Source organism: Entelurus aequoreus, linkage group LG04 (genome assembly GCF_033978785.1).
Source record: "Entelurus aequoreus isolate RoL-2023_Sb linkage group LG04, RoL_Eaeq_v1.1, whole genome shotgun sequence".
NCBI classification, from domain to species: Eukaryota; Metazoa; Chordata; class Actinopteri; order Syngnathiformes; family Syngnathidae; genus Entelurus; species Entelurus aequoreus.
The window spans coordinates 63003165-63018239 of record NC_084734.1 but is presented as its reverse complement, the minus strand read 5'-3'; the positions used below and the strand labels follow the sequence as shown (position 1 = coordinate 63018239).

Genomic DNA, 15075 nt, shown 5'->3' with positions numbered 1-15075 from the left:
AGGCTCCAGCGCCCCCCGCGACCCCGAAGGGAATAAGCGGTAGAAAATGGTTGGGATGGATGGATGGTTTGTACAGGATGCAAACGGCCTTTATTACGGTCTGTTTAATGCTTTGCGATGTCACGCCAAATTTCTTCCCCCCCACCCCCCATTTACTTCTGGGGCTGCGTCCAATACAATCACAAAGTTGCCGGGGGTCCTTAACCGGCACGCGACTGTCCTGTTTCGTGCCTGTACAAAAAAAAAACAATAATCGATTTCTTCAGATTCCAGCAGCTGTCAAAGACGAAGTATCCTTCCAGCGACGGGCAGTCAAAGCCGAAGTGCTATCGGTCGCTTTCAATGACGTAAGAGGAAACATGACCACGGAAGTAAATGGGGGGGGGGGGGGGGGGGGTTTGTAGGGGGAAGAAATTTGGCGTGAAATCGCCTTGTTCGTTGTATAGAATAAAGCCGCACTTTATGACTATGTCTGCTCCGCAGCACACAAAGTGTAGCCCTAAAAGCATGCCAGTAAAATAACTTTTACACCAGCGTCTTTACATCAGCACATCCTCCGTTGCGTTACATGCTCTCTTTGACAATGTTAACTGGTACCATTTTAAAACTTAAATAGTATATTGTTACACACTTTGTTTGAATGTATGCCTTTTAATACATTATGATAACTATCATTCTTAACACGTAACTACTTTCCTTGCAAAATAAACTTATATTAAAATAATTATGGAATAAAAAAACAGCCTTACACAAAAAAAAATCAGGAAATTTACCTTACTTTCGAATGGAAATGTTGACAAATATGGACCAGTTTCCCCCCCAGTGCTAATACATTTAAACACAGTTTGAGCAACAGCTGCACAGTCAAATTTAAATTGGTGTTTCTTGTATTTATTTAGCTAGTCTTAGCAGAGTAAATTTAACATGTGAACTGTGTAATGGAGAAGAAAACCCACTAGTCCCAATTCACTTAAAATACTTGCAAGTTTTGAAGGACTTGTTCATGACGCGCACAGCTCTAGTGTACACCGCAGTAACTCCATTAAGCAGGAGATTAAAAGGCATTGTCTACTACTGATACAAACAACAGTTTGGACACCAAGTTCCTCATGTGATTCAACTTTTGACAGATTCTGAATCTAATGACTAATGTTCCTCCCTACAAATATCATGCAAATGTCTTGTACAACCACAGTAGTTCCATCAGTTTGTACCCACTTTGGTTAAACCTTTTGTGTTAACATTCATGTTGACAGGAAAACAGTGTCATGAAAAAACATGTTTATTCGTTAGCGCAGAAGAGTCGCCCCAGCAAGTGAAAGATACAAGCAGATTTCATTGAAATTGACTCCCGAAACTGAGCTATGTGGTGTGTGTGTCTGTGTGTGTGTGTTTGTGCACTTCTTCACTTGGTCAGACTTTTCCTACAGCAAGGCCTTGTGCTTTCTGAAACTCTTGCTGTAAACTAGACAAAAGCTCTCGGTGCTGGTCGGATTTCTTCTCCATGTCTTTCAGAAGCGTCTCATACCGCTGACTGGAATAGTGAAGGAGGAGAAAAAAGACAAGAACGTCAAAAATCATTTCAAAGTATATTGTCGTATAAGCTCCATCAAGTTTAAAGACATCAAAATGAAGAATGTTACACACTAATCTGAACTTGGAGAAATCACAACATTGTCATGATTTAACTCACACAGTTTTTTCCCTAAATAGGAAAATAATTTTCTGAAATAGTCAAATGTTGATCTGTATGATGGTAATCTTGAGTGTAAACTCCAAAACAACCCATGTTTTAAAGTTTGAATCCAACAGTGCCCTCTGCTGGTAAAAAGCCAATTTCAAATGGTCATTACTGTTGAAGTACCAGTAGAGTGGGAAAAAAAGTTGCCTCTGTGGAAGCTATTATCATATATATCCAATTTATGACACCGAAAGTCTTACAAAGTTTGCGAAGTAAATAGATATGATCAAAATAGTATCAATCTCATGGAAATTCCAGAGCCATTTGAGAGATAATGAGCTAGCCAGACACATCATTGCGTAACGTAGAGAGGTAGGAACCACAGATCCCTTCATCATCAACAACAATGCAAATCATGCAGACTTTGTGAGAGCCAACAACGATTACTTTGGGAAAAATTATGATCCAGAAACATATATTGTTGATCCTGAATATAAGGAAGATGAGCTACAAGCTTTAGTGAAACACTAAGCATCATCTAGCAGTATAGCTAAATGCTCAACAAGAAATACAAACATAATAAAACGATAGCTTACTGTACAATGTCTGCTCTTACTTTGATGACGACTGATAGGATGTCCATATCTTCCCGTTTATATGAAGAATTAATTATGATGCACACGAAGGGTTAACAAGTAAAAGTCTCCCTGCAGACACTGTCTTGTTTGTGTGTTTGTCTCCATCTCCGGGTATGAATAGAATATCACAGATGAACAACTTCTAGATGTATGGCTAAATCCTCCTAATATGCAGATGAGAGGCATGATTCATAATCCAGAATTACTTTGACGAACCAAGACGCGATGGTGTGGGAGGACACCACGACCGGCTCGCAGTAAAGCAGCAGAACCGGCTCGCAGTAAAGCAGCAGAAGGCTACTTAGCTGTGTGTTATCATTTCGTCGCTAAAAATAGTTTGTCTGTGTTGGAGCTTATAATAACAATATTGCTAATATTTAGTTAATATTCAGGTCACAATATGTACCCTGCCTTCCGCCCGAATGCAGCTGAGATAGGCTCCAGCACCCCCCCCCCACGCGACCCCAAAAAGGGACAAGCGGTAGAAAATGGATGGATGGAATATGTATATAGAGTTTTGTTGGCGGGTTTTGGATGGTTATTTAGACGGTTTCCTGGGCGGGATAGAGAACCCCCGTTCACAGACTATTTATGTATTTATTTATTTACGACTTAAAATGCATTAAAAAAAAAGAAAAAACATATGTGTTCATGTCTTATATAGGGATTGTGTATGATAGTGACAGCAAACCTCTCTCTAATTTTGCGTATTTCCAGTATGATTGATCTGATACTATGGTCAGAGTGCAGACGTGTTACTACGGTGATGTCAATCTACGGAAATTACCGAAGACATTCGGAGCGGAATATTCAAAATATCTGACTGAATTTGTGGCATTTTGTGATGTTTAGACGGTATTTTCACATACTTTGCAGATTGTAAATACAATTGGATATGGTTTAATGGATACAATCAAACACAATTAAGCATATGAAGTCAACTTGTTTCTCCACTCTACTGGTACTTTAAGCGCAGGGGAACCGGGGCCACTTTGATGCATTTTGCACATTAAAGATGGTAAAAGCTATCTAATGCAGGTCAATTTATGCTAAGCTATTTGAACACAACATCCTAGGGTTGTGTTATAGTTGACAAAGCAAAGTAGTGTAATATATACAGGGTTTCTGCAGGTATCAGCAAATCTAATTGAATACTTTTAATTACTTTTTTAATGCAACTTAAAACATTTTTAATGCCCATGTCATACTGCAGATCGTTACACTCAAAAACATACAATTGTTGGTATAGGCAAAATTGTAAGCATTTGACAACAATAATGTTGAACAGTTTACATTAAAGGCCTACTGAAATGAATTTTTTTTATTTAAACGGGGATAGCAGATCTATTCTATGTGTCATACTTGATCATTTCGCGATATTGCCATATTTTTGCTGAAAGGATTTAGTATAGAACAACGACGATAAAGATTGCAACTTTTGGTATCTGATAAAAAAAAGGCTTGCCCCTACCGGAAGTAGCGTGACGTAGTCAGTTGAACATATACGCAAAGTTCCCTATTGTTTACAATGATGGCCGCATGAAGTGAGAGAGATTCGGACCGAGAAAGCGACAATTTCCCCATTAATTTGAGCGAGGATGAAAGATTTGTGGATGAGTAAAGTGCAAGTGAAGGACTAGTGGGGAGTTGAAGCTATTCAGATAGGGAAGATGCTGTGAGAGCCGGGGGTGACCTGATATTCAGCTGGGAATGACTACAACAGTAAATAAACACAAGACATATATATACTCTATTAGCCACAACACAACCAGGCTTATATTTAATATGCCACAAATTAATCCTGCATAAAAACACCTGCGTGTTTGTTATGCTAGCTCCTAGCTCCTCTGCTAGCTCCTAGCTCCATAGAACACGCCAATACAATACAAACACCTGATCAACACACACAATCACTCAGCCCAAAAGACCGTTTACCTAACCCAAGGTTCATAAAGCTTATATATTTTTAAAAAGTTACGTACGTGACGCGCACATACGGTCAAGTTATCGAATGTTTAGCAGCCAAGGCTGCATACTCACGGTACCTGATATTCAGCTGGGAATGACTACAACAGTAAATAAACACAAGACATATATATACTCTATTAGCCACAACACAACCAGGCTTATATTTAATATGCCACAAATTAATCCTGCATAATAACACCTGCGTGTTTGTTATGCTAGCTCCTAGCTCCTCTGCTAGCTCCTAGCTCCATAGAACACGCCAATACAATTCAAACACATGATCAACACACACAATCACTCAGCCCAAAAGACCGTTCACCTAACCCAAGGTTCATAAAGCTTATATATTTTAAAAAAGTTACGTACATACGCAAAAAAAAGCCAAAGCTGCATACTCACAGTAGCACGTCTGCGTCTTTGTCATCCAAATCAAAGTAATCCTGGTAAGAGTCTGTGTTGTCCCAGTTCCCTACAGGCGTCTGTGTATCCAAATCAAAAGTCCTCCTGGTTAGAGTCTCTGTTATCCGAGTTCTTCCATCTTGACTGCATCTTTCGGGAATGTAAACAAAGAAGCGCCGGCTGTGTACTGTTGTGGCTGACTACGTTCGAAAAATACGTCCATTTCGCACCGACAACTTTCTTCTTTGCTTGCTTGGCTTCCTTCTCCATAATGCAATGAACATGATTGAAACAGATTCACGAACACAGATGTCCAGAATACTGTGGAATTATGAAATGAAAACAGAGCTTTTTCATATCGGCTTCAATGTGGAAGGCATACCCGTGTTCGTCGGGCTACGTCACACGCATACGTCATCCTCAGAGGCGTTTCGAACCGGAAGTTTAGCGGCAAATTTAAAATGTCACTTTATAAGTTAACCCGGCCGTATTGGCATGTGTTATAATGTTAAGATTTCATCATTGATATATAAACTATCAGACTGCGTGGTCGGTAGTAGTGGGTTTCAGTAGGCCTTTAACTGTGGCCGAAATAAGCACTAATGCAATCATAATATATAATAACAATGCAAGTAACCTTTTTAATTGCAATAAACATGTTTTTCTTTGCTGTAGTATTATGTACCATTCTAATTGGAAGGTGAATAACTTCCATCCATCCATTTTCTACTGCTTGTCCCTCTTTAATTATCCTAAATAGGTAAAAAAACATCAAAATAAAATGGACTCTCAAACTCTGTTAGCAAAAACTGGACTTCAATACATTTCCCCAAATTGAAAAACTGGGTTGGGTGGTGTGTTTTGTTGCCAGTTGCAATTGTATGACATTTTCTAATGACTCTGGACATTGAAATGAATTATTTTTAATGTAATTGAAGGCCTTAATTTTCATAAAATAATTTTAATGACCCTTAGAAACCTTTCTGGTTCCCACTTAGTACACCCCTGGTTTACAAAATCAAGACAATAGATTTATATATACAGTGTTTCCCACACATTCATTTATTTGTGGCGGCCCTCCACGAAAGAATTACGTCCGCCACAAATAGATTTTTTTTATTTTATTTTTTGTGCTGTCCAGCTTCTCAGGCAAATCATATAGTTGATGTAGATGCCCATATAGGCTGTTCAGATTTACTTTACAAAAGAGAAGTGTAGGATACTCTTGTTGCCTTATTTGTATTTGACCACTACGGTTTTCTGTTTATTTGTTACTGACTGTGGCAGGACACCTCTGCCTCTGTTTCACTTTATGTTGCTGGTAAATAATATGGTTGTAGTAGTAGGCTAAAGTTTAATTATTTAGTATGCACTAATTAAAGGGGCAGAGCTGTAAGAGACATTTTAGCTTTAATATTTTATAAGATATATTTTTAGTAAGAACCACAATTAATAAATATATTTCAGTGAATAACTTATTGTTCAAATCTGTATATAAATATGTACATAAAGTGTTGTAATTATATTGTAAAATGGATGGATGGATGGATGGATGGATGGATGGATGGACGTTTAAAACAAAACTGTTATTAATTAGTAAGTATACATTTTTTGAGCCTTTTTAGAGAAAATCATATCATTGTAGTAAATTATGCAAATTACTCGATGATGTCATGGTGACCACGCCCATAGCCACGCCCCCACCGCCACAGGTATCTTGGCAGTTTATGGGAAACACTGATATAGGTTTATATTTATCAATATTAAAAGGCCTAGGTCCCCCCAAAAAATGTCATGGGGGTACATGAATATAAACAGGGTCTCTGCAGACTTCAATAAGTCAAATTGACATCTTAACACTTTTATAAGATCACAATAAACTAAATATTAGCCTACTTTCCCATTCATAGTTGTAGAATACCTTCATGCCAAAGGTTCCAAGTTTCTTGCAGAAAGTGCAGTGTGCTTTGGATAGGTTTCCACCACTTTCAACAATGCATTAAATTGTTTGCGCTGGAGCAACAAATTAAACCTGCATTTACTCATTTTAGACAAATAATTTAGCTTTGCTAAACCCACACCCATCCAGTATGGTTGTCGCTGTGACGTCACGCGATCAAAAACAGTCTATAGCGACATTGTTACTGTGGGAGCTAACACCAAGGACCTATTTTTCAGGCTTAGTAACACAGTGCCTTGTTCACAGTACTATTGAGAACTAGGAGGTATACTAGCGATTCAAATTTCTGCTGCTGCTGAATCACCTTTGAGTTTGGAAAAGCACATATTCTTTCTCATGCACACACGTCTTTTTCTCTCACACACATCTCAATCTACGTCAATAATCTTTTAGGCACAGTATATTTACAAACATTTGTGAACTCTAAACATGACCATTGAGATAAACACCAGCATGCCGTTAACTTAAATTGTTATTCAACAGTTTTGTTTATTTACAATTACATGTTGGATCTCTCTTGTCCCATGCCCCGAACGGCCGCGACTCGTTCAGAAGTTGCAAAGTTAATCTTCACAAAGGTTTATAAAACATCCATTAAAGTAACCTGATTATTGTGAATGATTAGTTCTAGTGTAGACAAAGTTGTTCAGTGGTTGTATATAGTCACTCTTCACAGGAAGAAAATACACATTATCTCGTCTACAGTTGCTCCTTCTGGAGACACTGCCCCTAGTGTTTTGGACAAGAATTACAAGTTTGGCGCTACCCCCATGATAAAGTCTATGAATCAGACAAGATGCCGCCGGGGGGGGGGGGCGCAAGCTACGCGACGCAAGAGTATATTCCAGCCTTTAGAAATTCCACACGCTTGGTAGCGTGTGGAATATTAGGCTGGTCCTAATATCCAGACCGACTGACAACATTGTTACGATGATGTGGAAAGATACCCTTTCCTCAAAGTATTTTTTACCTGAGGAGTGAGGATTATGCTGAATGTAATATCTAAAAGGGAGCACAAGTTTTGTGCTAAAAAACACAACCATCACATCAGTCTGCATCCCAGTGAGAGCGGACATTTCAAATCAATGTGTTCTTATGTTCTTATTTTGTATTTGTTGTTTAACACTACTGTTACATGATGGTTTAGTGCAGTGGTTCTTAACCTGGGTTCGATCGAACCCTAGGGGTTCGGTGGGTCGGCCTCAGGGGTTCGGTGGAGGTCAAGACACACCCGACTCATCGTGTAAATAAAAACTTCTCCCTATCGGCGTATTACGGATACGGCAACAGCAGAAGTCACACTGATTTGCAGGTGTGTAATTTGTTGTGAGTTCATGCACTGTGTTGGTTTTGTTGTTTGAACAAGGTGATGTTCATGCACGGTTCATTTTGTGCACCAGTAAAAAAAACATGGTAACACTTTAGTATGGGGAACATATTCACCATTTATTAGTTGCTTATTAACATGCAAATTAGTAACATATTGGCTCTTAACTAGCCATTATTAAGTACTTATTAATTCCTTATTCGGCATGGCCTTATTATAACCCTAACCCTCTAACCCTGGCCCTAACCCTAACCAAATAACTCTAAATTAAGTCTTTGTTACTTAGAATGTGTTCCCCTAGTGTCCAAAAAACTCTAAATTAAGTCTTTTTTACTTAAAATATGTACCCCATACTAAAGTGTTACCAAAAACATATAACTTTGTCTTGAATTTGGAAAAAAAACAACATTTTATTTTTCACTAAAGAAGGGTTCGGTGAATGCGCATATGAAACTGGTAGGGTTCGGTACCTCCAACAAGGTTAAGAACCACTGGTTTAGTGTTACGCTACAACTGGATCTGCTTAGTACCCAGCTTCTAAAACTTGTAGCTAATCCTTAGTATATTCAGGCTCAAAAAGATAAGGTTCTGGATCATCATTTGTCCCAAAGTAGCCGTGGTTAGCTTTCAAAAAGTGTGCAATGAATAACGGTTGTTGTGGTTGTGGAACTAGCATTCCATGCTATGCGTAGGGCTGCAACTCACGAACATTTTGTAAGTCGATTAGTCAACAATTATCTTAACAATTTGTTGACTAATCAAATAATAAAACATACACATATTTAATGGCTTTAATTTTTCCATCCACTTCTAAATGCAGCTTCAGTTATTTTAGGCATGTGCTTACAAACAACAAAGATGACGAATATATTCATAAATTAAACAAACGTAGTCTCACTCTTGTTAGCTCGCTAGCAAGGTAGAAGCTAACACTCTTACCGAGGTTGAGACCGCGTCCTCAATCCAAATGTCTGATATAATTTCTCCGCTTTAAATGCTCACGTAACACAGATGTACTGCCATAAAAACAAAGTCCACTTTAAAAAATGAGCAAGGTATTCAAGCTTTTAACCAGAATAAGAAGAAATATCCTAAAACTTGACGTGTTATCTAGCTAGCTATCGCTCACTTTTTGCGAGTGAACCACTACCGCCCGGAAAAACACGAGTGATTACATCTCGACTATTGTCGACAAGTATAATTGTCGGCGACAGATTTTATTGTCAACATTTATCGACAATGTTGACTAATCGTTGCAGCCTGAGCTATGCGTTTTGTGAAATCAATGCACCCAGGAAAGAAGTTGCGGTAATGCTTAAAATTACTAAAATACATTGTTTGGCCGCCAAAAAATATCAGTTTCGCAACTGTGGTCCGTATGGGCTGCATAGGTACTCAGTTGTAATACACATTTCCACCACTTGTGGCAGGAATGACAATCTCCAACAAACAGAAGAAGTCTGGAGCTAAATTCATAGAAAAGTTTCTTAAGCCCAATAAATATGACAAAAGGGGTGAACCTGCACTTTCATTTGCAATTTAATTTTATTGACAGTTTAGTTAAGAAACACATTCCTTATTAAGTTACTTTTTGTTTTAGCACAACATAATTGTACGTAAATTTATTTTTCGTCGGTTAATTATGAATTCCTTCTTATGCAGCACATTTGTTTAGTACTCAGTTTTTCTAATCAGCCTGAACTAAGCCTAAAGTTCATGTGCTAAATAAATAATCTTTGTAATTAACGCATGGTTTCATATCATTTGACAAAGCTGTAAACTGTAACTGTAAGTGGGTTACATTTAGTTATTGAATACAATTACAATCAAATGTAGTCAGTGTAGTGGAAAAGTTGGGCCCTGAGGTCAAAGAAGCTAAGAACCTCTGCTTAAATTTTTATGTTATTATGAATGTGCCTGCTACTCACTCCATAGTTACAGCATTAGGGCTGAGCGATATATCAAGTTTTTAGGATATATCGATATATTTTAAACAAGAAATTAATTAAGAAAATATCGTAATATCGATATAATTTATTTCATGTTAAAATTACCAAACGCTGCGTATTTGTTGTGTTCCTTGTTCTCCCCCGCCCCTCACTCCCTCTCATGGGCTACTAAACCCCTCCCATTCCTCCTTCCAAGACGTGCTTGCACCTATAAGAACATCCATGATTGGTTGGTTATTTACTATGATGAGTCACGATTGGTTGAGATTAGGCCAATCAGAGGCAAGATAGGGCGGTCATCGAACCAGGAAGGGCAATCATAACCGACATCCCAAATGACGACGAAGACAGTCGTAGGAGAGAAGAGCGATTTATATATTAAAAAACTAGTGGAAGATTTGATTGATTGATTGAAACTTTTATTAGTAGATTGGACAGTACAGTACATATTCCGTACAATTGACCAATAAATGGTAACACCCGAATAAGTTTTTCAACTTGTTTAAGTCAGGGTCCACGTTAATCAATTCATGGTAGAAGATCAATCAATCAATCAATCAATGTTTATTTATATAGCCCTAAATCACAAGTGTCTCAAAGGGCTGTACAAGCCACAACGACATCCTCGGTACAGAGCCCACATAAGATGGCAGAGGGATTCTCTTCTTTAGATTTTTCTTTTAGCGATGTAGACCACATCCAGGAAACCCAAAATGCGTTTACTTGGCCACATTTGGACAAATTTATGCCTCTGGATAAAACATTAATTTGAGTTGTTTACCATGTAAGCCCAAATTCAAACTGTTCTCGAGCTGCCAGCATGAGAAATGCTGCCAAAAATGTATTATTTGCACAGCTATGTTATTTATTTTACGTATAAATCATATTTTTCTATTTTATTTATGTTATGTAATTCTGTGCTACTTAAACAGTTTATTTTCTGTGCTGTTAATACCCATCTTGACTAACTGGGTTAATAAAAATGCCACTGACTGTTTACAGTACAGTTGTCATTCACTTCAATTTAAGTGAATCTCGCTCAAAAATTAATATCTTTATATGTATACTTTCACTGGAAAATATATCGAATATCGAGTTTAAGTAAAAATTAGACTTAGACTTCCTTTTTATTGTCATTCAAATTTGAAATTTACAGCACAGATAAGAACGAAATTTCGTTACATAAGCTCATGGTAGTGCAGGATAAAAAAAAAAAAGCAATAAGGTGCATATATAAATAAATAAATATATATAAATAATATATATATAAAATAAATAAATATATATAAATAAATAAATAGTATGTAAATAAATAGTAAAAAATATATGGAGATATACTTTTTCGTCCATATCGCCCAGCCCTATACAGCATGTATAGCAAACATTGTTGGAGGTTTATGGTTTTTTAGAGGGCTTTATTGGCAGAATAGGTGAATCCCCATTACCTGCATGGTTAGCCGCCTTGTGCGAGCAGTTTTTTTTACTATCTAGAACGCACAGAAAAGGGAGAGATGTGTGTTCTTGTCTCACACCTACTCAGTGGCCAAGTGGTTAGAGTGCCCGCCCTAAGATCGGTAGGTTGTGAGTAGTGATGGGTTCATGAGGCGTCATGAAGCGTTTCGACACATTGCAAAACTGTATTGATACTGTGTCGATACTGTGTCACTAAATACTGACATCTGCTGGACATTAAAAATCCCTACAGGCAACCTATGGACCGACTCAACTGACACTGATTTTATGACCTAGTATATACAATAATATAAACCAAGTCATTGTATTTTATTTAGGATTATTTCATATCTTCATTTAAATAAAAATATATTTTTATCTTTTTTAGATACAGTCAATAAATAATGTGAACATGTATCATAACATGGAAATCTAAGAGAATGTGTTGTGAAAGAGGATGCTTGTGGACTGGGATGTTTTTTGTTTTTTTTACACATTTTTACTCAAAAAAAAACAATTTTTCCAACGTATTAAATTTTAGACGATTTCTCTTCTTAGTTATTATTTCTCCGGCTGTAGAAAAGGCCCGCTTACAGGGCACATATGAGGCGTCAGTGCGACACAGTTCGCGTATCGGTCATGTGACCGAAACAGCTCATGATTGGTCATGTGACTTTCTAAAAGCGGTACGCGCACCGGCACAGGGTTTTGCTCTATGAGCTCGACGCATGCGCCGATGCATCAGTGTTGCCGGACCCATCACTAGTTGTGAGTTCAAACCCCGGCCGAGTCATACCAAAGACTATAAAAATGGGACCCATTACCTCCCTGCTTGGCACTCAGCATCAAGGGTTGGAATTGGGGGTTAAATCACCAAAAATGATTCCCGGACGCGGTCACCGCTGCTGCCCACTGCTCCCCTCACCTCCCAGGGGGTGATCAAGGGCGATGGGTCAAATGCAGAGAATAATTTCGCCACACCTAGTGTGTGTGTGACAATCATTGGTACTTTAACTTTTTAACTTAACATATATTGTGGATGTTAGGCAATGTTTGCAAAAAACGGTTTTCCTTTAACAACACTGTTAGTCTGCGTATCAATGACATGTTTGAGGATGTTTAAAAACATTTTTTTATTTTAAATCAATACATAAGCCTAAACAAATGGAACTGTAGGATAGGGAAAAGTGAAAAGTGTGCATTATAACTAGTTATATGATCATGTAGACTGCGTATCATCATCATCATTATTAATGTCATTAGTACTCACATCTCTCCGTTGATGTATTCCAGCCTTTTTGTCACAGTAGCTTTGGCCTCATCCAAGTCTTGTTTCACCAGGACAGGGCCAATGAGTTTGTAGACCGTGTTTGCACTTTCTAATAGATCTAGCTCCTTTAAATAGAAAACGTAAGCATGTATTTATGTAGGTAAAAAGTATGCGTAAGTAAATCGCTGACATATTTTACCTCTTTGACGATGTTGTTTTCTGTCAGCTGCGTCTCCAGCTTCTGTCGGGCTGACATGCTCTTGCTAACATCTAAACAGCGGATAGGCAGCATGTAGTGAGCCAGTTAAGGAACATGTATTACACCAGCCCAATAAAAGCACATTTTTCAGGATAAACAACTATAATGTTACAATGTTCATAATCCATCCACTATACTATTTTCATATGCAAGCGACTGTTCTTACAAGGCGTTAGCAAACTAGCATAGCTAGGAAGCATGCAGAGTTACCTTTTTGCATCTGAGTATATTTTTCTAGCTCGGCTTTCAGTTTCTTTTGAATGGCCTCTGCCATGTTTGGATTAATTTATATAAACACAATATCACGTTTGAAAAAAAGCCACAGATGTAGTGGGCTAAATGTGGACCATGAAGGCTTTGGCAGAAACGAGTAACCGGAAAAGGTGGTGGGCGTGATGCCGATGTTATTTTGGCTCTTCACAATAAGAGCCGTACGATTCAGTATAGTTTCTTATTAATGGTTTATGCCATGGTTCTGTTTAATTATATGAACAAAATAGTATGTATGATAATACATTTTATGAAAATACTAAAAAGTACTAGGCTAAATGTGAATAATAAAGACCGATGCACCGACTCGGAAAAGGTGGTCGGGTGTGATGTTGCTGTCCAGTTTGGACCATCAAAATAAAAGACAATACAATAGGTGGGGGTCGCGGGGGTGCTGGAGCCTACCTAAGTTGCATTCGGGCGGAAGACGAGGTACACCCTGGACAAGTCGCCACCTCACCGTGACCCCAAAAGGGACAAGCGGTAGAAAATGGATGGATGGACAATAGGTGGGTTGCAAAATCACGTGCACTAGCAGCACATCCGGGCACTGCTGTGTTTCAGGCGTTGGTCGAGGCCTCTAGGATCCCATTAGAGGCTATTGTTTATTTACCTGAATCCATGCAGATTTGGGCGTATTTTGAAATGTTTAGAGGCGATATATACAAGCGATCATGAAAAAATATTTAAAATGACAATTTAAGGATTTCAATCAATGATCATCACCAAGAAGTTAGTGCTTGCCACGACTTCAGTTCATTTGACCCTCACTGAATTTAGAGAAGAAAAGATTGGAGACACATCATGTCTTTACATCTGAGAGGGCCACAAATTAAGCATTAATCCCTATAAGACAAAGTTGGACTTATTCATGCATCGTTAAGTAATGTATTTGATTGCCATAACGAGTGCCGTGTTCTGTGTTCGTGACACGAATGAGAAAAAAGATGTTTGAAGTTGAATTCCTGCTTTAAATATTAGTGTCATCTACAATTCATATCTGCAGTTATTTTTATGGTGTGAAGTTCATATTTTGTCTCATTATTTAGCTATAGATGTCCCTGTTGTTCAGCAATGCTCGCCATATCAAGATTTAGTATATGCTGTTGAGCCTACGAGATATTTATTCATCTAGTTTATTAATACTATTAAGGATATTTTATTGATGCTAGAGAATATCACCAAATACGTTATAATGTGGTCATCTGTGTCTAATAAAGCACATTGCTTTCCTGCACATCAACAACAACAAAATGTTTTGTTTGTTATGAAAATCGACAACGAAAATAGAGTGGATTGGACCAACAATCACAATATTTATTACCAGAACTTAACATGACGTTGGTTTATTTGTACAACAAGGTCTTTGTAGGCATAGCAACCACAAAAGAACACAAACTAATGTCATCCCTTTTCCTTTTCTTACGTTCAGTTCTGCTATCAAACACTAACAATGTAGTAGAGAATAAACTTGATTGCATCACAGAAAGTTTCTCCAACAAATCGAATGTTCAAACATTTTACAAAGTGATTGCTGCAGACACAAGCATGGTCTGATTGTATTCCACAAGATGATGAAAGTGATATTTTTAAGAGCCATTTCCTTCGACACACTTTCTTTTCCCCCCCGACTTTATTACCTTAATGAACCACTTCTTTCGGGACTCTATGAAAGCTCTTTCGTATCTCTCTATTTGAGCGACTGGAACGCCCAAGTACAGATCAGCAATACGGCATTTTAGACTTAGACTTTACACAAACTTTATTGATCCACAAGGGAAATTGTTCCACACAGTAGCTCAGTTACAAAGGATGGAAAGGATAATGCAGGTATAAAGTAGACTACAAATGTATGCAATATAAAATATAACATATATGTAATATTTACATATTATATATACA

The 15075-nt window shown here is 37.8% G+C and overlaps 1 protein-coding gene across 1 annotated transcript; it reads right to left on the bottom strand.

Moving 5' to 3' along the window:
• Positions 1-1266: 1266 nt before the first annotated feature.
• On the bottom strand, positions 1267-13307 carry pfdn6 (prefoldin subunit 6). The gene is made up of 4 exons (XM_062043708.1): positions 13114-13307; positions 12844-12914; positions 12645-12769; positions 1267-1534 (listed from the first exon to the last, which is right to left on the bottom strand). The coding sequence occupies exons 1-4, from the start codon at positions 13175-13177 to the stop codon at positions 1414-1416; spliced, it is 381 nt and encodes a 126-aa protein (XP_061899692.1). The 5' UTR covers positions 13178-13307; the 3' UTR covers positions 1267-1413.
• Between the last annotated feature and the right edge of the window lie 1768 nt (positions 13308-15075).

What these genes read in the sequence shown, in the direction of transcription:
- pfdn6 (XM_062043708.1), bottom strand. Translation starts at nt 13,177, where the DNA reads ATGGCAGAGGCCATTCAAAAGAAACTGAAAGCCGAGCTAGAAAAATAT. An exon ending in ATATACTCAGATGCAAAAAG is followed by an intron (nt 12,915 to 13,113) that starts GTAACTCTGCAT and finishes TCCGCTGTTTAG; the next exon opens with ATGTTAGCAAGAGCATGTCA. An exon ending in AAAACAACATCGTCAAAGAG is followed by an intron (nt 12,770 to 12,843) that starts GTAAAATATGTC and finishes TTCTATTTAAAG; the next exon opens with GAGCTAGATCTATTAGAAAG.